We start from the raw sequence: 27483 nt of genomic DNA, 5'->3' as shown, positions 1-27483 counted from the left end.
TTCATGTCATTTACTCATTCTCGAATTTTTTTGCAACAAGTCGTAGAACACCCTGTGAAATTTAGGAAATTATAGTGTGGAACAATGGGAGTTTAAGAGATTTAAGAGTCGATAGAATCTTCAGATGATAGTTGGTGACTGCCGGAAAAAGATTGCTTCATGAAAAATTGTGAAATAAAAGCGTTTTATTGAAATACAGCATATGTTTCAGCACTCTCTTCTCTATTCAGTTATGTCCTAATTTTTTCAATCAAAGCAAAAATATCCGTCACTTATTTCATGTTTTTTATGCTCAAATTGTGACTATTAATATATCCAAAATCAAAGCCCATGTTAACCAGTTTAATATAAACCTATTTCGTGACTCCGAGATTTTGGAAATCCTCGATTAGAAGGTTTATTAAAAATAAATTTCGCTTTGTATACAAGGAAAATATTAAGGGACTAATTAACAACCACCTCTTTTATGTAAAACACAATGGAAGTAATCTAAAAATACCTCGTGAAAACGCGCAATAAAATCCAAACAAAAAAAAAACTCTGATGAATATTACGTACAAATATTATTTTCCACTTGAACGCCCTTTCTTTGACACTGATATATTATTGCGTGCGGCTTTTAATTTTTTTTTGTTTACTCGTTTGATATGCCACTTCTTGCTGGAGAACTGTAGAAAAAATCATCATTAGTCCTTTTTCTTAAAACGAGACAATGAATCTCTGGAATTCTGAAACGTCACTGGTTTATTCTTACTAAGGAAATTTTCACGAAGTTCAATTAATCACTTCGTGGAAGAGAATCGTTATTTTATTTTATGAACTATGTGATTAAAGAGACAGAAACACTATTAAAAATGATAATAATTTTGTTTCATATTTTCACAAATATGTTTCTATAGAATGTGGTTTCATTTGAGATATTATACGACGAAATTCGATAATTTTACTTCTGATTTCATTTTATCGGTAAACCGTTATCAATTTCTTCACTTGTTGTTAAGATTAATTAACACAAATTCGAATATACATATTAGTTTTCTCATAACAAACAAATTCTCTCATTAAGCATACCAACATATTATTCTGAAAATTAATTCAATTTGTAATAATCCTCGTTCGAGTCAAATCTGCAACATAATCATTACTCTAGTCAAATCGTAGCTTGTTCATAATTTGACTAATAATTAAGTCCTTGTCGAATTTCATCGTACATGACCCGTATTTACATACAGATTCTATTTAACATTGTGTATTGCTGTGACTGCGTAAATAAATCACAGCACAAAAATTGTAAAAAGTATTCGGTTGAGTAACAGTTTGTTTAGATTCTCCTTGATTTGAATACAATGATATTTATTCAGAGAATTGACCTATGAAAAAACTATGTATAGTGCTAAGAATTGGTAGACGGGCACACATAACACCAAAAGGAACCTTCCCTGAAAAGAATCACAGACTCAGCCCTGCAGAGGAAAATTTTCTATGCATTAGTCCCTTTTCAGTTACAATCCATATTCAACACTAAATTAATCCTACTTCCCAAATAAAAATAACCCAACCAGTCCCTTTCTCTTGCAAACTCTCATTCTCATACTTTCCACGATGTTGGAAATCAGCCGAAATGATTCTCAATTTCAAACCCTACGAAGCCTGAAAATTACTGCACCATATCAAACAACAACGTCCTGGTTAAAGTAACTTAAGCTTGGATGTAGGACTACATCGGAGACACAGTACAATTTCTAATTCGAATTCAGGCCCGAACACTCAGCGCCATCAACATTATTCATACTATCGTAACTCGATCGATAACATGGACTTCTAGAAAGCTTTAGATTAGGTCTGACATGTCGGAACTCCTACAAGATTGGAAGTTCTAACTAACAACTATGTATGATATTTGGATTTCTGACAAAAAAAATAGTTTCAACAAATTGATGCACCTAGCTATTTCGCCTTTGAACTTTTTTACATATGAGTACTTGAGAAGTTTTGAGGACCATACTAAAAATGTTGAATAGTAGTAGAATATTCCTAAATTGGGACACGTTATTATTGTATGTGTAAAATAGCGTTTGGAAATGTTATCGTTGTGACAAATTTAAAAACAAATGTGAACTGGATTCATAAGACATTTTTACATAATCACTTAAATGACGGACATAAATCAACAGTTTAATTTCCATTGGACTAGTAGATAATTTTCGTGGTATTTTCCCATTTTTAAAACCGTGAAGTTTACTCAAGTAAGTTAAATAACCTGATTATTAAAATAAACAACGGAATTTCAGCAGTTTAGACAACCCAATTGAATAATTCATTTGATGTTAGCAAGTCAGACTCCAGAGACCTGTTTGAGTAATTCCGAAGAGACTTTAATTATCTCAGTGGAGGTAAAGTACGAATTTTTCTTTGGACGTTGTTCGTTAAAAATAGTGACAAATATTAAGTTCATGACTTTAAATTATCACGCGATAATTTTAATTTCGAATAAACTAATAAATCAAATTGTTTTTATGTTTAAAAAAACTAACGGACTAATAGTTTTTATTCAATCAGTAGGAAAAAGCTTTAATATAGAAGTAGCACATACCGTCAAAGCTATTATAAAGTACTAAGGATGGAAATAAGAAATTGTTCTCCTAGTACATTAATATTTACACCCAAATTGATTTTCTTCACATTTATCAGTAATAGATAACGTAGGTGACCCAAATAAGGCCGTGGCCCTAATAAGGCCAATAGCTTTTGTTTATAAATGTACTCACACTAGGCACATGAGCGCACCACCTGTGAGTGGGTTATCGGTGATGATGATGTCCTTGTAGTTTCAAGTTCGTACGCCAGACGTACCACTGTTAGTTACACATTGCATCTGAACAACACTGGAGGTTATAATTTCAGGTAAGTCGCATTAACATGAATTTATCCATCAAAACTCCTAAGTGCGATATATTTATGAGTTCAGCGCGAACTGTATCATAAGATCATGGTAAGCGTTTTTTTAAAAAAACTGAAGTAACTGAAGCAAATTCTATTGGTAAACAGGGGTGCCCCAATAAGCACCTGGCCTAATTGGGGAAGTGATTTAATACATGTTTTAACCTTTTTGGCTGCGCTTTGATTCTGCTGCTATGCTGCTATGATTCCGTAGACACAATTTATAAATATAAGCCTATTAGTATGTTGAGTTGCATTGAACTAACGATTTTTGTTCCTATGTTTCAGACGAGATGGAATCAAATGCGGTTGAGAAAAAGCGGGCCGAATGGAATGAAGAACAAATGGAGCAGGCTTTGAATGCTGTTGGAAACGGAATATCTGTCAATCAGGCTTCAAGGGAATTTCGGATACCAAGGAGAACCATTTGGCGACAAGTATATAAAGTAAAAAATTAGGAAGAAATCCAATTTTATCATCTGATCAAGAAACTGAACTTTGCTCAAGAATCTTTCGGTTAGCTGATGTTGGAATGCCTATTACAAGCAAGATAATTATTAAGAAATATATTCCTCATACTTTTAATCCAAAGAAACAAAAAGCTGGACGTAAGTGGTTGAGACTTTTTTGAGTTGCGACTCTGATGTGGGTAGGCGTAAACACAAACTTAATAATAAAGTGATTGTCACCGATTTCTTCGATAAATTTAAAACAGTCGTGGATGAATTGGATGTTGCTGGTAAAGCATAGAACATTTACAATATACAAGGTGAAAAAGGCTGCCATTTGACACTGCACCACCAACAGGAAATTTTTGCCAAGAAAGGGACCAACAGAGTGCATATAGTATCTTCCTCCTGGAACCAAGGTTGTTACGACACGATGTTTTTGTGAAGTGGATCGAACATTTTCAACAGTTTCGAGTAGGAGGTAAAAATGCGTTATTGATTTTTGATGGTGTCAAATCTAATTTGGATGCGAACATTGTTTGAGCTGCTGAAAAGTACGACATTACTTTGTTTTGTTTGCCAAGTAACACAACTCATGAGCTTTAGTCTATGGACAAGTCGGTTTTCAAATCTTTTTGTGATGACAAGATTCTTCGTTATTGAATGAACAATCCTGAACGCTCGATAAGACGTACAGTCTTTGGGAAAATATTTTCTGAAGTATGGGCTAAGACAATGATACCTGGAAATATTATGTCAGGGTTCAAAGCTACGGGAATATACCCATACAATCCATTAATGATTCTAGAGTGTGCTTTTGCACCTTCATGCCTAACCGAGCTTGAAAACCTAAATGATGAAAATGAACAAGACTCAACCACTTCCTGAAATCAAAAAAAAATCTACAAAAAGTGAAAAAAGTTCTTCTGCTGAACCGATTACTCATTCTTCAGCTAAAAGGATCAAAACGTTTCCTCCTAAACGTTCTCCAAAAACCAACATTTTAGCTCTGAAAGCGATGACTCTTCAGATTACTCGGTTCATGTCATAAGCTTATCAGACGACAAAGATATGGAACCTTTACCAACTATTACCTTTGAATACGCCAAATCTAAGGTAAATACGTCGTTTATAGAAATTGGTGCTGTTTTATTTGTAACGAGGACTAGTTCACGAAGAATGCGTAGGACTTGCCAAATGTACTTTATACACAAGATGAAATTTTCACAAAGGTTACACTTAAATAATTCTAAATTTTTAAATGTTTTTCTTTTTACACGATTCAAAATTATATTGTTTTAATTTCAAAATACAGGTAAAATAAAACAAACAGCCTTATTTAGAACCTCTGGCCTTATGAGCTAATTTGCAAAAAAAAGTAAAAAATCACAAAAAATGAATTTTACTATATTTTTTTTGGGAGGGGGGGCGTATTGATGGTCAATATGTTAACTATCATTTTTAGCTACTTCGTTATTATTTCAGTCATGAGTCATAGTACCGATTGGGTTACAGCTTGGTTGAAAAATGAGTACGTTATTTGTTTAGTTATCTATTAATAATTTTGTCATGAAGGTTGATCCGAAACCTATTTTAGAAAGTAATCAATTCTGGAAACTACCACAGGATCACATACCGAAAAAGTTTGTACACAGATGGTTATTTCCAATTGTTACGTACTAAATTGATATACACCGAAACTTTCCTCAGGTTGGAATAAATAGTTAAAAACCATTACGATGTTTTGGAATAATTTGACCCCATATAAGACTGAAAACGTAATATTTAATGGTTGTACTATGGGTTGAAGATTATGCAGAAATATGTATCATTTTTTTACTAAAATTGGTAATAAAGAAGCTGACAATTCAATATATATTGAGACACCCTGTAGAATTGTGAGATATCATCAAAATATCCTAAGCAAACTTTTACTTCATCACTTTTTTTGATGTTCATCTAAAATCATCCTCATTCTATTTCGTTTTACACGTACTAAAAATCGTTTCTACCTGAAATGCACCAACAGAATAAATATAAACGAAAATTCACAGCTATAAAACTTCCGGTTTCTCCCATGTTTATAGAAATTCTCTCACCCAATATATGCATTCTTGTTGAAGAATGAAATCAGAATTCATATGTCTATGAAGGTTTACACCAAGGAGTATCATATTAAGGTTTGTTGGTTTTCATTAACGTCAAGGGTTAACTGTTATCTGTTATCTGTTGAATAAGAATTTAGATAAAACTAGTCATAGAAAGAATTTGGCGAATTGCATGAAAAAGGATGTAATGGTAGATAATGTATCGATGACTAAAAGATATTTGAATAGTTTTTTTAAATATCTGCAAAATAATTATTGACTTTTGAATCAAATTCCCGGCACACAAAATTAGAGTATTTCTCCACATTGCAAATAGTTTACACGATACAATGAACTTAATTTTTAAAACCGATTTTTGGTAGAGAAATCCAATTTTGTGAATAAATAGCAGCAGTACTTCTATCACATATATGCCCATTGAGAGGAGCAAAACATCCTCAAAGTTTTCCAGTACTAGCACATTGATAAAAATATCCAAAACCATTGCAGGATTTATTCTTAGTTGTTGATATTTATTTAGTAAATTGGTAGTTCATAATATGCAAAACCTCTACTGCATAAAAAGCTATCAAAAACAAGATTCTTTTGCCACCACTTATGCTCATCAAAATCTTCAAGGCAATTTTTTGCATTTTTTAAGTAAATATATTGTTAAATATGTATGTAAACATGTTTCGTTTTCGTGCATGTACTAAAAGATAAAACTAGACATTCTCCAATCTTAACAGGAAAAGATTTGTCTGATACAAACGGAAAGGTGTGTTAATAAGAAGATTCACTTGCATCCAGAACAAGAAGACAGAGAAGCAGAAGGTATTTTTCATGCTTATATTAACTACACCTATTTGTATTTTTTTTATTTGTTTGTGAGATTGTTTGTAATTATCCTTTGGACTAGGGGCAAGGATGTTCTACAGAGGGTTAGAACCTCCGATATCCGTGTTTGTATTAAGCACAGACAACCTTACCAATTGCACCGTGAAGCTCGACACAAGTTTCGACGAGACGTAGGTATATAAATAGCGAAGCCATTATATCAAGTGAAATACTAAAAAGGAAAATGTAAATAGTTTAAGAAAATTGAAAACGAACTTTCAATGCATATTAAACTGAAAAGTTTGAAATACTTTATAAAATCAAATTAAATCAATAATCAAAGAAAAATAATAGGATTATAGAAATGTGTTTTTTAATTTTTTCATACTATATTTTTCATATATCACGCTTTCATTAGACTCAATCAATATTTTTTCATCAATATTTTAAGCAGGTTCGTAATGGAAATACGTTGAAATATGTACACTACCTCACAAATTGCGTGAAAACGTGTAAATATTATATTATTGAGTACGGAGACATTATTTGTAAATGATTATATGATCTATAATTTCTGTGTGGCTTTGATGATTCTTATAGTTTTGCTGATAAACGCAAACAACATTCAAACCAGTTTTTAGCTCTATGCGAATTTTTATACCCTTGTATGTATTCTAGGTGGATGTATCAAAATTGAAAATTACTCCTCGATTGATTCTGTTCATAATTTAATTTAATTGAATAAATTTATTGTAAGATTGTAGATATCCAACGAAATAATTTTTAGAAATTGTTGTAAAACATAAATATTAAAATGCATTTCTTCCTTACTTTGTGATACAGTAAGAAATATAGCCAAACTCATTTTTGGTTCAGTATTAACTTGGCACTCGTATTGTCCCGTATCTGCGACATGTGCACCACGTATCCTCAAACCCCAAAAATCCCCGGAGCTGTCAGTGTGCACTGACTCGAATCGCCGGTCGCTGGAGAAAGTATGTCGACTAGACGTGAGAATATGCAAATCCCTACTTCTTATCCATGACACCTGAAACAAAGAAATAACATTTGAAAGTTACACGTGACATGTCTTGCCCTCTAAAAATATAAAAATATCTCGAGTAATTTCTATTAATCGTTGGATTTTTAATGTGTAATTGATTAAGAACTCAGCACAGATGATAAAAAAGTTTAACAAGAATAGAAAATCATTTAAACCCTCGGAAATGTCACAATGATATTCTGAAATCTACAAAAGAACAATGAACAGGACCGCACTTCAAAGTAATATACAATACTGATTAAAAATTTTTCCAAACTTTATAATTTACGTGATATCAAATTGCTGATTGGGTGTCTCTGGCATTCTCTGTTATCCGATTGTCAAGATATTCCAAAGGTGTAAAGTGGCAGTAAGATACTGCTTTTTGACTTCTCTGTCCAGTTTGTCCCACAATAACTCAATGGGTTGACGTTCGGACGATTGTAAGGCCAAATCATTACTTTCAGAATATACTTTCTTTCAAATTTTTTCAAGTAAACTTTGCACAGTTTCAAAGAATGCTTGGGATTATTGTAATACCTTTTGTTTCAAAATTCTTTCAATTTTTACACAACACATGGATCAAACATTCGTTCTTCCTTCGAACTGCGTACAAATACTCTTATTCTTGACCCAAAAACTTCCCCCAAAGACTTCACAAAATTCTCTCTCCTCTCTTAATACGTGTAATTTTTCTTCTTCATCTGACATCTTAATTTTCTTTTGACGTCTTTAAAGAGATTTCTTCACTGTCCCCCTTTCAAAAAGGTCAACTTCTCCCAATTTGTTAAATATTTACTTGGACTAAACAGTAGGGCTCACTACAGGGACTTTAAAAGATTAAAAATGCTGACTCTTCCTTATTCATCTTTGAATCCGTTTGCCTAATTCGTAAGCACGCTTCTTCAGAAAGGTCGTTGCACAGCTATCCACTTAGGAACGCGGTGCACGACCTTTACCTACCTACTCCACGTTCAGAATTAGTTTAGAGCTCAATATTTTACAATGCTAAAAAATGCACAATCACTTGCCAATTCAAATCAAATCGATATCATCTTTGTCCGCATTCTGCAACAATTTGACATATTTACCTTCTACTCTGTAAACGGCTTCTATTCTAATAACTTATATACTAATTATTATCAACTACTATTACCTATAATTTTGTAATTTATTGTGGTTTTCTTCTGTATATTGAAATTTCATTTTATTTGTTTTATCTTTATTTAGTTAATTTTACATAAGTTTTTCCGTTTTTCCAAGCGTTTGTCTCCAAAATATAATAATTTTTTGACAATAAAGCATTTTTCTCTTTCTCTCTGTTATTATCAACTGTAGAAATAATGAAACGTACGGTCGCTATTATATTTTTCTTTCGAACTTCGGTTGACAATATGAAATATCTTAAAATGTATTATTCTAACGTTTAATCAATGGGTTATGGGGTGGTGAAAACATTTTACCAATACTTTTTAAGTGAATTTTGTGAAATTCAGTCAGTAAGTTCTCTCCCTCTGTCTCTCTCTAAGTAAACTTAAAGAAAATAATAGATTTCTTTATCTTCAACCGGTTAGAATTTTTAGATGCAACACAACCTCCTACATTATAATATATTATTCAAATTGTTCGTAATCCATTGTCTTTGCCCTTAGAACTAACACATTTAAGTCACTAATGTGAAAATATTGTGGTTCACTGGAAGACCTAATATCTATTGTTTTACCCTTTATTTTCCACAATCTGGAAATTCAGTTGACTAGCCAAGTCCATCTTTTTCCCAGCTTCTAACCCAAAATAAGGATTTTTAGCTTCATCATTCCTAATTCTGCTATTTTTTTTTTGGACAATTTGCTGATTTATCCCCCAAAATTTAACGTTGTTCTTTTGTCACGGTGATGTAGCTGCAGATCAGATGTTCAATCGTCTTTTCTTCAAATAGTTGTCCGATTTCCTTCCTTATGAAGTCTTGTTCCAATAATACAAGTCCATTGATCGCTCCAAACGCATTCTGGATCGTTTGTCGTGATTTTTTTTATATTTTTTGTTTTCTCCTAATTTATTCCTGTATCAGCAAGTTTGTTTCACCATTTATTCTGACTTTTGACTCTGATTCCTTTGTCAATAAAAACTTTCAACGATTCCATCAGTAGAAATAACTTTTGGCAACTAAGGTTTTTTTCCGTATCGTCCAGCAGAGGCTTATTTTAGTTTAACGAATCCAGGAGAGTGCTTCTTGACATTTCATTACTATTTTTGAATTCGTTAGCTATTGTTCTAAAGATTATCTCTGTGGATTGATGTTTTTCTGTTTTAACCACCACATTCCCTAGAAGGATATTACACCTTACCGTTGTAAGCTCGACTTTTGTTTGTTCAGTTCCATTTAAAATTGATAAGCTTCACTTTTCAAGTTCATTTTTATCCTTTCAGTTTTTTCGATAGTTTACGTGTTATTATACGAATGAATATTTTATTGAAAATGTACAAGCAATGTACGCTTTTAATAAAATTATTATGAATATTAAAAACATTCTGATATGCGGAAATGTTACTTTCATATTCAATTTTAGTCCTAATAATTTTTTCTAACGGTTTTTCTAGTTCTAGTAGTATTATCCAATTCAATATTTGTGTTGGTATAATATTTATTATTTATGACTTGGTTCAAAAGATCTTAAATTCGAAAACTTAAATTATTGAGAAGGGAGACAGTTTTATTTTGGGCCCTAAGTATTTCATAAATAAGAGAGGATCAAAACGGTGAGATGATAGGCCTTCCAGAAATGCTTTTATTCTAATCAGTGCTTTTGAAAATATTTGTTCAAAACACCTCGTGGATTAAAATTTATAAGTTGAAGCTCAAATTCAATACACTGGTAAAACAAATTGAAATATGAATGGCAAACACTAAATATATTTTTCTAGTTTAATCAGCTGTTTGGAATTGTATCAAATTTTGAACAAAAATAAATGAAAAATCTATTAGAAATAGATGTGCAAGCAAAAATTTCGTGAGAAAACAACTCACTTCAGTGTATATGTTATAATTATAAATAATTGCCTACTAATTTAGAACAATGTTTCGTAATTTGGATAAAAATAGAACATAAGGAAAAGCAGATTTTGTGGATGCTAATTTCTGTTATCCACGAAGGGATTAAGTACGGTCCATAATATTTTCGTAACGATCCCTCTATTGTCATAATTTTATATCCGAATATGTTTATCATTCATCGAATAGAGCATTAGCATGTTTACCACCAGCAGATATATACAGTTGAAATCCGAGAGTCGACTATCGACCTTATCAACTTTACAAAATCCCCAACGACAGAGAAACTCCATATTCTAAACCTCCATCATACATTTTTGTTGTATGAAAAACCGAAGTGTCGGTTTGAATATTGATTGTGTTCCGCAGGTGTCCTGGATAAGAAATTTGTTGCCAAGTTTCTTGTTTATGAAATAAAAACGTGAATATGCTGGAGATAAATGGAGAATGAAATTAAAAAGATGTGAACAGATAAAAGTTTAATGAAGAAGTTTGAAATATGTAAATGAAACTGTTGTTCACTACGAAATTACAGGGTGGGAATAATAGAACCGAAAACAACAATCACATGAGACAAAATTGAAATATAAGATTCACGTCAAAATATTCTCAATGATAAACGAAAAAGGGAAAGTGTAATAAAAGTTGAATTAATTTCTACAAACCACTGCATTTAGGCATTATACAGAGTATGTACATTGGCAGGACTACGTCGAATATATTTGATTCGAGAAGAGAATATTAGTCCGGGAATAATCTAGATTGAGAGAAACTTCAAAAAGTTTTACAAAAAAGACAATTACATACATTGAAGTAGTACATTATCTTCAGTAATATGTATCTTATAAAGAAAACAACATCAAAAACAGATGGTATGGTAAAAACAAATTCAAATGAGAAGTATATCCACAAAATTAGATATGTTTGGTTATATAAAAAAACGTACAGACACAAAAAAAAATGTACTGTACAAAAACTGATCAAACTAACTTTCTACACAGCATCCGTATTTCTGTAGACACATGTCATAGCGTGTCACATGTTTTTGTATGGATTATTCATAGAAGGTTGCCGCCTGTACTTTCAACCCAGTGATAACAAATTCTTTCAGCTAGTCGTAATCGTTGAAGTGTTGACGACCAAGTAAAGATATAAGCTCTAACAAGAAATGATAGTTGCTAGGAGCGATGTCCGGTCTTTACAGAGAATAATCAACCAATTTCTTGTTGAGGTAAACACGTGCGCTAATTGTTTGGCCACGTGGTGAGAAATCGATCAGCATAATGCATTTTCTCTCCTAACAAACGATGAACATGAGTTTTCTAGGTGTCAAGTTTTGCTTAGGATCACATTTCGTTGGGGAAGAAATGTTCCTCAATTCCATTCATTGTTGATTGGTTTGTGAGGTGTCGTAACCCACCCAAGTTCAATCCTTCTCCTGACTATCCTTTGTTTTGCTCTCCAAAGTGAGCAAAGTTTAAGAAATCTCAATTTTCCATTAAGAATTTGATAAATTATTGATCGTGATATTTGCGGAAATCCCATAACACGATTATTCATTGTAAACTCACGGTTTTTCTTCAAATGCTTCAAACAGTTCAGCAGTAACAAGGGACATGTGTCCACTTTGTTCTTTATCGTGCTCTTATTCACGTCTTTCATTGAACTGTCTGACCCATTTTCTAATAATTGATTCACTCATCGCGTTTTGTTCAAAAACCTCGCAGATTTGTCAATAAACTTCACTTGGTTCAACTATATTTGCATTTAGATAACGAATCACAAATCTGATTTCAAAAGTTTCTTCAATTGAGGCTAACAGCATGAGAAAGAAATACAAAGAACACGTCGGAAGAAGGATCTGAAAATGGCGTACGTTTCTTCTGCTTGAGTCAAAGTAAGTGTCGCGCATTCTGGGACTATCCCAGCGATGCGGCTGATAGAAATGAGAACCGAACTTACATTTTGGATATACCTCGTATCTAGAAACTTACCACTTTATTCCCTAGATTCCTAACTGTACAAGGAAGAAGAAGTGTCTGACCTACAGTTGCGTGGATTTCTCTCGTAAATATATCATCAAAGGCAGGTGAAAGTATATAGTTAGTATTGTTATTGGAGTCCTCTTCCCAGTTGAATCCTGGAAAGAAAAACAAACTTACAAATGGGTTCAAATATTAATTTCGAAGTAGATCGATATGGTAACAATATGAAATGTACTGGAATGTAAAACTGCTATAATGTTTGTTTTAAAAGGAATCGTTTTGCAGTCCAATTAATAAAACTCGTTGACAATATACCTATCATTGAATTTCTATGGAAATATTAAATAAAGTTTTGTTCTTGTTCCAAATTGAATGCATATCAACATTATTTCAGCAAAAATTCAATTGAAATTAAACTAATGAAACAGTTTTACTGCACAGGATATAGCTTAACCTTGAATAACTTGAATAACTTGAAAATTATTCCAATGAATGGAAATATTCCCAGAAAATATCCATGATTTTGGAAAAAGATAACGATTGTTGTCTTCAACTATTAACTAATTCGACGAGTTTTGTTCCGTCTTAGAAGCAATAAATGAGTTCAATTTTTGTTAGGATAGTAAAAATAAATTAAAAAATTAAGTATGCTGCAATCGTATCGAAGCGCTGCTCGTTTCAAATACGTATTTCATAAATTTCTTCTTGTGCGTCGAACATTATCTAGCTGTAGATGTTTGAAGATGGTTCGATGATTTCGCATTGTCAACAGAGCCGTTTCGCTGGCTGCCTTGCTTTGCTCTTATGATTGAGAAGTACGATATCGAGCAATACTAACGCGGCGCTCTTCGCGTTCAATTTCTTGTTCTTCTTCAAGTCCTTTCAGTCACAATGTTTAGAATTCTAGTAGCATTACGTCTTTGTCGATGAAAGTTACGTCGTCTTGTTCGCGGCATTGTTAGTGATAATTAAGACTCGGTAAAAACGAAACAAACACAACCAGTCAACTCTAAAACATTCTTCGTTTTTCTGTTTATTGCTTTTAGTTATACCACGTTTTACGTCACGTCCTTCGGAAACAGGATAAAATGCTACCTCCCTACCAATTTTCAGCCATATTGGTTCGGCCGTTCTTGACTTGTAGTCAACAACTTATTTGTGTCTTTATATTCATTATTTTGATACATGATAGATGAAAACGTTAAGATTTTTATATTGTTACGAACAATGAAACGACATGAAGCCAGTCCTGTCCGTTTATGATGAAATTCTAATATTTGTCGAAGGCACAGCACGTTTGATATATCTTGGAATTTGATTGATGTTTGTTTTTATAAATTTTTTTATCATAGCAGGCGGTTTGCTTACATTGTTTCTTAAAGTAATTTCTAGAAAGGTCTATTTGTTTACTTGTTTTGTTTCAAAACTTTGTTCTGGTTATATAAACGACTTTGTTTAGCGCAGTTAGTTAATTTGTAATAAATAGTCATAGTGAACAGAACAAAATAGAAAGTAACATAAAAATTCAAATGAATTATATAAGTTAGTTAAGTGTTGGTGAGGTGCATTATTATGAGTTTGTTAAGTGTAATGTAAAGTATTTAAATAAATTGGGAACGTAAGAGACAGTGTTTATAAATTTAACCCACCGATAGGAATGGTGTAAATAAACAAGAAAAACATTACAATATGTCAACTTTCAACTAAAAGGGATCTAAAATTAAGACGATTTATCAGGAAAACAGATAAAAACATCAAAGAAGTGAGTAATCGAAAAATTAATTAGGTTATATTATCTGATACCAATTAGCATTAGGAAAAATCAATTCAATGAGTAAAGATTACGAGATTAAAAATCTTTTAATTTGAGGTCTGAAATTTTGATTCAAATACAAGGTAATTTCATCATTGGAATGAAATTTTCACTCATCATATATCTAGGTTTGGAAACAAGAAATAGTCACTCGTTGCGAAATCCGGGTAATAGAGCGTTTGAGTGAGCATAATTCATGAATTTTAGCTATCAAAATTGCTCATATGTTGATTAATTTTTTTTTTTCGCAAAAACTTATTCATATTACTGTTGAATTAACGTTAAACATCCTCACGAAGTTGTCACATAATTCCGTTTGTGGTCGATTGTGAGCAAACGTGGTAAAAAGTTTCCTAAATCAAAATTTGAACCACCCAAAACCCTTGCACTTAGGAGCCAGGATATTAAAACCACTACAGACTTACGAACTTATTATCGTAGTTCTATGAACTAAGATATTTTAAAACAGGTTATGAAAATATGCTCGATAATAGTAATTAAACGTCCTGTATAATAAGGCTCTCCATCAGAAAATAGAGCATAACAAAGCGGTGAATAATCTGCTTGTTAACTGTTGTTCTCTAAAATGCGCTTCATTTCTATCTGAGGTTTAAAGTCTAGGCTCTAATCCGATTTTATCATGTAATGTAACTTCCGAACAAACTGAATCTCTTAATTGAGTTTTAAGAAGTTTCGTAATGCAGAGGTGCCAAAGGATTTAATGATCCTGCCGCAATACATTTATATTATTAGATTCTGGAGAAAGTAATTTTACTATGTGGAAAAATTTATAGTTACGTCTATTTCAAAAACCTCAATAATGGCTAATTAACAGAATTTTAATACTGGATCACTCAAACTGACCTTTTTAGGTCAATAAAGGTAATATATATATATCATTTGAAATACGATTATTTGGGCAGGCATTTTCATGATTGCTGCAACTACCGAAAACTGGGTATGTCATTGTTTGGAATCGTGGAAGTTGGAAGTTTCGTAATTTATAAATAAATTCAATTTTGAGACGTCTTGGAAACGTGGTTCTTAATGTTCCGTTAAGTCAATTTGTATCTGTATATTACAAATCATAAATGAACACTTTCTAGTAATATCATTACCATATTTGTATAATTTCCACCGTTTATTTTCTTAAAATATTGTATACTCTAGGATTTTATATGTCTTTTTTATTTTCAAATCTCTGCCATTATCCTCTGTGGTTATTCTTCTCTATTCTTATATGATTTATAATGAAGTGATGCACAAAATCTAACAGCTAAGCAGTATTTGGAAAATTTTCATATAGCAACGCTTTTAGCCCTAATTGCGATATTTCTGAGTAAAAATAATAAGGAAAACCTAGATCCCGATATAGTTCCAACAAGATAGTGGACCACTACATTATGATTTTTATGTTCGAACATTTCTGGATGACACATATAAGTCTGCAAATCATCGAAAACTTTGTAAATCAGGTCTTTCATCGTCTTGGTCTGTCAGATAGTAAAAATACCATTTTGACCATATTTTGGAAGAAATAACTATGGTTTAATGGACTGTTCAGTTGATTTACATATCACATTTTACAAAACTTCATTACAACCCTATAATTTATATATTATATTGCTGAAAAAATCAAAATCCATCGAATTGAGTTAAACGAGATTAACGAAAAAAGTTAAGAATCAAACTAGTTGAAGGATTCTATGCTGTAACACATAAAAATCTGGATTTTTTATTTCAAAATAAATATTTTTAAAAGTCATTATCATATTCTACAAACAGTAGGTGTGTAAATATCACTCTTAAAAAGCTGCAAAAGTACTTATTGGTAAAATTAACTCACCAACAAGTATGAGGAAAAATTACGCAGAACAATTTATTACACCAATCTATCTCTAGGAGGTGGTAGAGAAAAAGAAAATTTCGCAGCCTAAATAGATTCGATTCGAAGTGGAAAATGGATGAATTAATTTCTTTTAGTGTTAAAAGTGACTTTAGGAATCACTATGGAGACATAATAATTAATTAAACAGAACAGAGATTTAACGAAAAAACGTAACAGACATTTAACAAATTGTTTGTTGCATACGCGTCTGTGTGGAAAAAATTGGCTCGAAAACAAATGATTCTACATTGATATTAGATGGTATGATTCTAATAAGGTTAAGTACATCTAAAGTACGATCGTTATTTGTGGTTAAAAAAAAATCAGGACCAAGTTCAAAACTATTTAGAACAGTTAATACTGACCGAAACAATTGACTAATCACTGTGAAAAGCAACAAAAAATTTAAAACGGATCATCCCATTAAAATTAAAGATAGGGTCTGTGCAAAAACTGATAGGGAAAAAGCAATAGTATTCATAGAACACCACCAAAGTGTATTTGAATCTTTCGGTCGGTCGGTCTTATGAAAGTTACCTTTGTTTTTACCACTAAATCAAAAAACGCGATAAAATATAAGGTGTTCCGTTTAGTCGATGTCCATAGTGAAGAATTGGGACACCCTGTATAATCCAAAAGTCAATAATCTAGAAATTTCTCTAATTACAAAGAAACTTTGTAATTGGAGTTTTTTGATAAGTCTTACAGGTTTTGAGAAAAGTATATGGGTCACCTTATGTTCGACACCCTGTACTTTTGGAATAAGCATTCTACGCTCTACTCCATCAAGTTACTTTTTACTTACCACTTTCTCAGACGGATGTTAACACAACAAATGGAACAAATAAATTTCACGTTGCAGAACACAGTAAAAGACACTCACATATTTTAAATAATAGACAAAAAAAAAAATAAAGACGAGTAGAAATAACATACAAAAGAGGAAAACGACAACAATGTCTAAATATTTGAAAAACCAAGTTCCCTAGTAGTATCCTTTTGTTTTTCTATTTTTAAGTTAGATGCCGCAGAATAGCGCGGCGCTTGTAAATGTTTTATATTTTTTACACTATTTTTAAACTTGGCGGCCTTTTTAAAAGGGATCCTGACTAATTGACACTGTTAAAATAAGTGGTTGATGTTGGGCTTGAAGTTTTTGAAGATTTATAAATACTGACTTCAAAAGGAGGTATTCGGTTTCTTTATCTGACATTAACTGATTTACAACATTTCGAGTCGAATTTTGCGGATTTTCATTCAGCGTTAATACATTTATAACTATTTTTCTCATATAGGATCCCAACAAAAGCGTATATCCTGAAACAAGGTGGTACTAGTGCTCGATTGCTTATATTACATTTAGGAAAGTGGAATCCACATTATATATTGATGTTCTAATAGCAGATATTGATTTGTTAAGAGCTGTTACTTAAATGCATTATGTGATGATTGTGAATCTCAATCCAAATGGTTAGGATTCAAACAACCCAAATGTAGGAAATGAATGGAGAAATTTCTTCATCCGCATGCAAGATTACAATTGAAATATGAATATTATTATAAAGACTATATGAACGAGCCAAATGTGAACACTACTAATAATAATGTTGACATTGATTTCCTCATCCCTTATTTAATTCTCATGCCAAGAATTATTATTCACTTCGTAGTTTGATTATTGCTAAAAGCATATGTTTTTGGTTTTCTTTTAAACTATACTTATATAATGTTGAACCTTATTTTTGTTGGGAAATTGACGAAGAGTTTTATATAACTTAAGTGGACATAATGTATATAACATTAAAAATTAAAGTTCGTAAGAAGTTCCGCATGGTTTAAAAACTAAAATACAACCAACATACCTTAGAATTTTTAAGTCGTAAACAATGTATGATGAGAAAAATAATAATGGCATTTCTTCTACTAAACCATTATTGCCCGTTTCAATACACGTTTCCGTTCTACGACAAAATTCTCTCAACACATTTCTAACCATGTTGAGAGTTATAGTTCGAATGATTTCCGTAATAACCATTTCCGAATGTTGGACAACGACCTTTGTTTGTATATATTCTCTTTCAAGTAAACTAAAAGAAATAATCTAACGGGGTTAAATCTGGTCACCCAAATGGCCAAAAAATCTCTGAAGATTTGTATATTACTATTAAAAGCATTTTACAGATTCATGTCATGGATTCCCGAACAAAAAAGGCACGATTAATTCATCTTTGTAAATGCCACACCAAGCATTTGTTTTCAATGAATATTTATCGCGTGTCTTAATCGTGAAGTTAAGAGTTCGACAATTTTGAAAAATCACAGTTTCATTTTAATTTAAATGTAACTTCGTCTGAAACCATTATTTTTCCAACCATAAAACGATCGTCCTCAATTTTTTCTGGAATAAGAGATCAAAATTCTGATCTTTTATCAAAGTCTCTAGGCTTTCATATATTAATAAATTCCAGTTTATATGTGTGAAACGTATTCCCTCACAGTTACAGTTTTTCACGTTTCTCATCGAATTTATTTCTAAAAATTCCGTTTATTTTGAATTTTTCCATAATTCTCATTACTGTTGTATTGTTTCCTTGATGTCTGATATGCAACTATCATGGGAGCTTGATTAAAAATGTTTCAATACGCACTTAATCATTTATTTATATTATTTACTAGCTGACTCGACAGACGTTGTCCTGTCTTAAAGATGAATATTGAGTTCGAATTGGTTTTGGAATCGATCGGTAAAGCCCTTTGGAAGTCATTCCAAAAATACCACATAAAATAATTTTTTTTTCGTATTTTTTTTAAATTTCTCAAAATCTACCGGTTCGAATCGGTCCAAATTATATTAAAAATCTAATTTTAGTCAAGCCCTTTTATTAAAAACAAATCTTGGTGTGCCATAATGAGCAAACTGAGCGTATTCATGCATATATCTCGGACTTACTTATGTTGCTGGAAGAATAGTTGTTCTACCTACATTCTCTTCATTTCCATTAGCATTGATGGCATTCCGTAGATGAATGTATTCTTCAGAACGCAGTTTTGTCTGGTTAAACCTGATAAATGTCAATCGCACAGTTTCAACTTTCACGTACATATCACACAGCATATTGGTGGTCGAGACGCCGAGATTTTAAGATATGATTGTCCCCATTTTCCCGAACAATCAGTCTGTATGAATAATAATTTATTTAAGTAACTTTTTTATTAGTTTACCTGTAACTGGATTTATCATCTTCATTTAAAGTGATATCCATATTCACCTCGCCAAAATAAGATAGTATATTGTAGCGTATCATATGATCGATGTGTTTCGGACACATGCTACAGTTGATTGCTAGGCCGATGTAAAACAACATCTCGGTTTTCTAAATTTTTACCTACGACGACAATAGCGACTTCGTCAATGTGTTCTCCTGCTGGCGTCTTATCAGCAAACGTTTGGAGTTGTTTCACAATTGGTATTTTTACCGAATTATTGTGTTGTCTTCCTGAATCGCCCATAAAATAAATTTGCAAGAATTTGTAGTCATTATTTGACTATGAATTTTCAAAGTTGGCACATAATTTTCTTAAAAAACTTTTGTTGCACTAAATTTGAAAATTTGAAAACAAACAATTATTGTTTTGCTGAAAAAAATGTTTAGAATCTGGTCCATTTCCGGAAAGCAATGAATGTAATGGTTCTGGTGGCGGTACCAATGGCGTCAATTTGACTTGACCGCTAGCGCAACACAATCCATGAGTTTAATGCCTTGCAATGTTGGTATACAACGTTCATTGGTTCAATAGCAACGATTTTCTGCGAACTGTACTCGATTTCTACATTATAATTGAATACAGCTCGATAGGGGTTAAACGCAACATTTCTATGTTGTTGATTTCGATTCTGCCGATTCCGTTAAACATCATTTCGCGCTTCGCGTTGCTCTTCAGTTTGACTTTCTCTTGTATATCTTTAACTCCAAGCATTGCGAGTTCTACGACTTAAATTTGTACGTCTAATTGCTGTCTAATTCAACTGTAAATTGAAGAAAACTATTGTATTCGTCTTTATAACCGAGTACATCACTTATGTTATGATAATAACGTTCATGTTAGTCTATCCAAAGTTGACAAAACTCCATATTAAATTGAACTTTTAACTGTTTGATGATATTTGTAGCTCATATTCTATCAAAACTATGTCAATTTCATAATATCACATTGAAAAAGTTTATATTGTCCAAAGCGCTAAGGTTAGATTAGAAGTTAGTATTCTTAAAAAAGTATTCTTAAATTTTCTAATTGTCCGCGTCATTTTTCAAATTTTTTCTTTCATAAAAACCTTCTTCTGACAATAACCAACACAACAAAAAAAATGTAATCACAGACAATAGGAGAATATACCAAATCTCGCTTCCTAAAATTTTTTTATTCATATAGTTTACAATTTTGAATAAATTTTCGATGTTATAAAAAGTAAGGTAATTTTGAGTAAAATTCATATTTTTATCATACCTCGTATACGACTGAAAAGTTTTAGAATATGTTGGTTGATTTTTAGTTTTCATACCATGCAGAACTTTTCATGAGGAACAACTTTTTTCATATTAGGTATATCGTGAGTTATAACAAATTATATACAACTTTGTGTCTATTCTGAAAATTTATAATAATAGTTCATTCCTTTTCTGTTTAACAACAAAATAAATAGAATTTACAGACACAACTACAAATTACAGATATTTAAAATTGGTAGCTCCTCCTCTGCCATGTAACGGCAAACGTATCTATTAAATCAAGTGGTAATCAAGTGTTGGTATACAGTAAGCAACGTCGTGACGACGACCGTCGCGTCGTCTGTTACAACAGGACAACGTCGACTATACAATAACGCACTGGCACAATTAAAATAGTTGGTAGCTCGCCAGTAGTACGCGACCAGAGACAATTCTTTAGTTTGGTAACATTTGTTTCAAATACAATTTTCCTGTAAAAATGGACTCCATTCTCAAACGATTTTTGGTAATTTTCTGAAGTGGGTTGGTGTCCCTGAATAACATTTTGACAGCTGACTGGACGATGCATTATTCGATCGTGTGTGAGGGTGGTGTGAGCTTATTTCAATTTTGAGTTATTATTTACAATAAATTATAATGAGTTTTCAGACAAAGTGAATGTAGTCATAAAATATGGACAACACATACAATTCTACTGCGAAGAATTTTCTTGGAAAGACCTAACCTTAAAATGAATGTCACTTCCTAAAGTTCTTTACTCGACATTCCGCTTACAGGATGAATATTTTTTAATTAAACTATCAAATTCAAATAATATTTCCAAAGTCAACTGACAAACATGAATAAGTTTTACCAACTGAACCTCTACGTGAATTATATATATAACGGTCTAATGTTTTTATTTAATGAGATATGGTTACCGTACTCACGAGAATTACGAAAAACGTTTCTTTTAAATCGAAAACAAACGTCGATATAAAACAAACGAGACTATTTTATCTCTTACGAATCTGTTCATAGCTAGAGCGCTGATAAAGTATATGCTTTGAATAAATAAGCTGTTGTATAACTTGTATAACAAAATAGGTCGAGAAAGGTATGGTATGACTCAACTGTACAGCAAATTTCTAAGAAATAATTCCATACGCCAAGAAAGGCGTAAAGTGTTTTTTCAAAAATTCAAACATTTTCTTGTTAGATACAAAAACTGTTCAAACTTTGTTCCGCATCATCATCAGATTTAGCCTTCAGAAAGTATTACCTATTCGTTAACTTTAGGGAAGATGGGATGGTTGCAAAAGACTAAAAAAAATATACAGTACTCCTTAACACATATGCTACTATACTGAAGCTTATAAAGCGATCCATGAATTTCAGTAACGAAAACTGAAAAGTATCAGAAATTGATAAGGAACGAAGAAAATGAAAGTAAAGCACAAAAGATTGATTTGAAATTATGCAAAAAATCAGTAGATTGTTTTTTTTTTCTTAGCGTTCAGTTTACAGCTCCAATTTCTTCGCAGTAAAAAATTTTTGATTCAATACACATTAATGAGGGGTCCAACTAGATTATTATATCTATCAATAAATTTTTCGTAATTGGAACATAAATTTCCATTTTCCATCTATTGGGTACCCAAAGATATTAGAGTTGAAACGAAATTATATTTTTTTTGTGTTATTGCAAATTCAAAAAGGAGGATAATCCCTTCAAATTATGCTGGATTATCATAAAAATGGAGTTTCTGCCAATTAGTCCCTACTCGAGAAGACTTTTAGCAGTCATCTTATAGCTGTAGAATTAAAATTTAATATTCTGAAATGCTAAGGAAAATGTATTATGATCCTTCAAACAAAGCAAGGAATTTAATATGGAAGTATTAGTAGATACTTTCGTTCAATGGCGTACATCTATTTATGGGAAAATAACCAAATAAAAAAAAATAATACATTTGAATATATAAGCAGAATTTTCTACGAATTTTGGAAAAGATAATGAGAATAATTTACGTACTATAAAAAACTATGATACATTCGTCTTAACTTTTCAAAAATCATAACTTGTTTAGCTCTTAAATGAGCAAGGTCACCCTGACAATATAGGAAATAACGATTTTTTACTGGAGAAGTGGTTGAATTAAAGATAAGTGAGTATTAAAAAGTCGCACTGGCCTAATCGCTAGAAGTAGCGTAGTTCGGCTAGAGACGAGTTAGTAGTCAATTCGAGATGTTGTCGTACACTGTCGCAAGAACAATTTATTAGGTTAACCCTCGGATCGAAAACGTCCCCCAAGTTTTATGTAAGGAAGCACGTTTCAGCACCAAAAGTAAGAGGGATGTAAGTATGAATGAAGATATCGTATCATTTTTGGCGGAGTTCACATGGTACAGCCACATACTTATCGCAATGTTCATATTTGAGGTACACATACCTTGGATGATCTCTAACGTTTTCTATGAGTGGTTGGAACACACTATTCTAAAATTTGTAACAACTCGAAGAGATGTATCGATACATCAATATAATTAGTAAAATAGTGGTATATGTTCAGTTTAGAGAAAGCCGCTCCATGACCCTTTATTATCGTTTTCATTCAGTTGTTTTGCTACGACCACTAAGCAAAAGGATCATTACAACGAATTCGATGTATCTAGTGCCAGATGAAAAATAGAAATAATTTTTTCATAAAGCCTCTGAATAACCGATTAAATTTTCAATTTATGTTAAAGCCGTCACTGTATAACAGCGAAATCCTTACGATGCCTAAACTCACAATATACATGAGTATTATCATAAATATGAGAAATTTTATGTGTGGTATTACGGCGCAAAGTAAAATGCCACATGCCACTTCTACGCTCGTTAGATAAAACTTTTGTTCTCAGCTCGTAATATTTTGAGGACATTTTTATTAACCGATTTACATATCTAGACCTGCATTTATGGAATAACGCCAGTAGAAACCTCGGATAAGAATAGATTATATGACAGACAAGAGAATGTACAATTATATTCAAGTTAACTTGGAAGTATTGAAAAGATAAAACTGCTTTTCATAATATGGTTGATCGGTCATAATGGAGAAATTATATTTTATTTAAAAAAAAACATTGATTGTTGTCCTAATCCGATCATCAGCGCGGCCGATCAATGGACGATTTTGCTCTATCCTAAATTATTATTAATGTCTTGAAACTGAGGGTCTTACTCAGAAGGAATTGTATTTCAATTATAACAATTAACATCAACGATAATATGTAAGATTTCGCACTTTGCTATTATGCTTCCACACTAAATACTTAGGTAACTAACTAAAAACGTTTCGTCTTTTTCAGTTTTTTATCTAGATTGATGTTGTTGAGGACTCGGGTTATATCGATGTTCACGTGTCTAGAGAGATGTTGTGTGTGACTCTTGGCAAATTTAGTGATTACCTGCCTTACAGTGTCTCTCTCCAGGTCCAGACGGGGATCGCGATTTCGAAGGTACCAGGGTGCATCAAGGTTGCTCCTTAGAACAATATTTTGGAATATTTGGGCGTTGCTTCTGCTGGAGCGTTCCCATAGATGAATCCCCTAGGTCCAGACTGGTGTCAAGATATGTTTCCTTGTTTCATGGTGGCCTTTTCCTTATAGAAATTCGAATTGTATTTCATCAATATATGAGATATCAGTGGTTACTATAACTTTGATTATTGTTTTACCTCTTCGCCATCCTCAATCCCAAGACTCTGATACGAATATAATGGTACTGATTTCTGTATGTTTATATTTTAAAAATATGTATCTCGATTTTGTAAATTTTAGAGGATAAGCTCCTTTTTTATCCATTCCACCCACTCCTTCCCTTGTTAGTAGTTTCCGTATTGCCGTTTTCTTCTTCATTTCATTTCTCCGCAGTTTTACAGCTGCCAGACTGAAGTATCACTAAAACCTTGACCACAACTGAAGGCTGCCACCATTCCAGGTTTCTCTAGATAGCTTCCATTTCTTATTTCTGATACATATGAGTCTGAGTTGTTTCCAACCGAAGCGGTATTGGATAGAACTTTGAACCCCATTGGGTTCTCGCTAGTGAACCAGATGAAGATGTGAACCGAGTAAAAAAAAGTGTTCATTTGATAGTCGTTCTTTTATTATTACAACTTCTTTACGTATAAAGTATAATTTGTTTCATAAACTAAACTTTGTATTGAAGAATACGAAATTTAAAATACAAAAAACAAAATTCGGAATCGACTTTATCAAAATTTCAAATTAATCGTGAGTTTAGGTTATCGTTATTGAGTCTCTTGCTAAATTACGATAAAACTAGAAGAAAGTCCGAACAACAGACCTTTTAAAAGGAAGCATATTGGTTAGGCTAGATAACTTTGTTAACACACTTTCTATAATATACGGTATATTGATTGAGAAAGAAATATTCAATTCAATCCACTTAACAGTATTTATCAGAAAAATATTGAGATTACTAAATGTACCAAATAATTTTTTAATATTTTTAAAGAGGATATAAAATAGAAAAGAGATACCAATATCTATCGGTAAAGAGTGTGACAAACAACCCACACATACCTTCCAACAAAAACTTTTGAGATGAAGAAATATTTTTTCTGACGAACGTAATAAATTTAGAACCGAAACCGATCGCGTTACAATAAAAACCCAACAAAAATTTCATGGCTGCCATTCCAAATCACTGACTGATACATCAACAAATCGTAAACACTTTCCGGTTAGGTGCTTATTATACCCACACTACCAATAACATATAAAACTATTTTTAAATTGAACATATAACAACAATACGAATATATACATGTCTTGTTTATGCTTCTGAGGTTGTTTAAAAGGCAAACTTAAGGTCTCGTAAATAAATATTAAAATGTCAACAAAACGTATAAACGAATCGTTATTTGTTGAAATAATAATAACTCAAACTATCAACAAACCGATAAACGTGGCCGCGCGTAATACATCAAATAATATATTTACAGTGGCATGCTCAATATATTCAACAAGTATTTTCCCGGCGTTGAGTTTTTTTGAATGTATAAAGAAATTGAAGGAAATAAAATGAAATGCAGGAGTTTCATGAAAACCGCTGAAGGAAATTTCGATTCTGTATCCTAACTAAGTAAGATCAAATAAAAAAATTTCATTTCATGTACCCTTAGTCCTGATTCCGGCATCATCCAAATAAAATGATAGTTGTATCATTGAATTTTTGATGAAAGTAAATGAGCTAATGAATACATATAACTTCCACATTATAAGGTAGAATGTAGACTGGGGAGTCATCTATACCGCTCTGTATCTATACCTAAATGATATACATAATAGAGGTACACTTCAATTCACGACATTTTTTATCCATGTCTGTCTCCCCACGCAACTATGTCAATAAATAAATATTTTTTCACCACTCGACTACCGACGGAAAATTTCAAGTCACCTTTCTCAGAGAATACTTCTATCTGCTTAATTTCCTCACGGCAGTCAATCAACCTATATACCTTGAAGCAAAGAAAAAACCAAGTAAACTACGTCCCTCTATCATCCACACTAATTTTAACTTTGCGCCCGTACACTCTCCTCGAAGACGAAAATTTTTCTGAAAATATATATCTCTCTCTAATCACTACTTATTCAAGCATCTTGCCGAAAAGGGCAGGACATTTTTAGAGTAGATTCTCCAATGTTTCTTTGACTAGTTCAAAAAATTTTCAGTTGGTGTCCTCTATTATGCCTTCTGTCTTAAGGTAAAGTGACCTATCAGATGACCGACCATCACTTTAATATCTTGAGAAGTTCCTCAGATTTCTTAGCCGAAATGCTAGGAGTCTTAACTATTATTTCAAGCTTGGAGTTCCTTCACTATGACATCTTTTGAAACCACAGTAGAATTCTGGTTCAAATATGAATCCGTTGCTTTTTTGTTGGTTACGTTGTTTGCTTCTTCGTTGCCTGGTATATAGTGAGTGCCGCTAAATGCCTTTTATTTCAGTATAAGATGACAGTTAGCAAGGATTAGCACTGCCTCTAAGATTGTAGTGGATCAACTAGACCTGACCCCTTTGATACCCAAACAAAGCAGCCTTTGAATTTTGTTCCGTTTGCGCCGACTAAACATATACTCAATATAGCATCTTAGGCTTAGCCTCATGTGTTTAGAGATTAATTTGTCGAAATAATTGGTCCATTGCTTTATCCCGGTTGACTCCTAGATAATTGAAAAGAATCATCATAGGTAGATAGTCCCCATTCTTCTTTTTGTAATTGGGACTAGTGTTGTTTTTTGGGGTTGATTGAGAGTTTCTCTGCATGACCCCACTTTATGGTTGTATTTAGGAGCAGTTTGTATCCCAACAGAAACTATGCCTTCATGCATGTCCCTTCCTACCAGTACCATATCATCGGCGTAGCCTAATGCTCCGAATCCAGTGCTACTATGTCTTGTTAGAATTTTGTCCACTACCAGTGACCACAAGAGGGGTAATAGGACTTCGTCTTGAGAACAGCGCTTCCCTGTGGCGATAGGTATTTCCATTTATATCTGCCTACAATGAGGTGAATGAAACGACTTTCAAATTCTTTTGGTACTTTATATTGTTGTTGTTGTTGCTGATGAAATGAAAAAGACAATTTGTGAACTTAGGCGTAATAAAAACATGTACCTATATTTATATATCGTTATTCGAGGAATTTCAAATTTCCCTTTTTGTTCCCTCACTGGTGTATGCAAACATAACACGTTTGAACAGATGTAGAAAACAATGGCTACTATTCTAATGGGATGAGTTTTATAAATAGTCACAAATTGTATTTCTATTTTAAATGCAGGTACACCTATTTTGAAATTGTTTGGCATGTTACGAATTG

At 32.4% G+C, this 27483-nt stretch overlaps 1 protein-coding gene across 5 annotated transcripts in view; it reads right to left on the bottom strand.

Moving 5' to 3' along the window:
* The window catches only part of LOC130896224 (uncharacterized), a 52967-nt gene that overhangs the window by 5517 nt on the left and 19967 nt on the right, over positions 1 to 27483 (bottom strand). For 4 of the 5 annotated variants that reach the window (XM_057804165.1, XM_057804169.1, XM_057804166.1 and 1 more), the window contains 2 exons: positions 12402 to 12547; positions 7145 to 7361 (listed from right to left, as the gene is read on the bottom strand). In XM_057804165.1, the coding sequence (XP_057660148.1) occupies positions 7145 to 7361; positions 12402 to 12547 (363 nt within the window). Of the gene's footprint in view, positions 1 to 7144; positions 7362 to 12401; positions 12548 to 25176; positions 25371 to 27483 lie in introns of those variants that run through there. The other variant, XM_057804164.1, reaches the window with a different exon arrangement.

The sequence above is a fragment of the Diorhabda carinulata genome, chromosome 7 (assembly GCF_026250575.1).
Source record: "Diorhabda carinulata isolate Delta chromosome 7, icDioCari1.1, whole genome shotgun sequence".
Taxonomy (NCBI): Eukaryota; Metazoa; Arthropoda; class Insecta; order Coleoptera; family Chrysomelidae; genus Diorhabda; species Diorhabda carinulata.
This window is presented reverse-complemented; position numbering and strand designations above follow the sequence as displayed.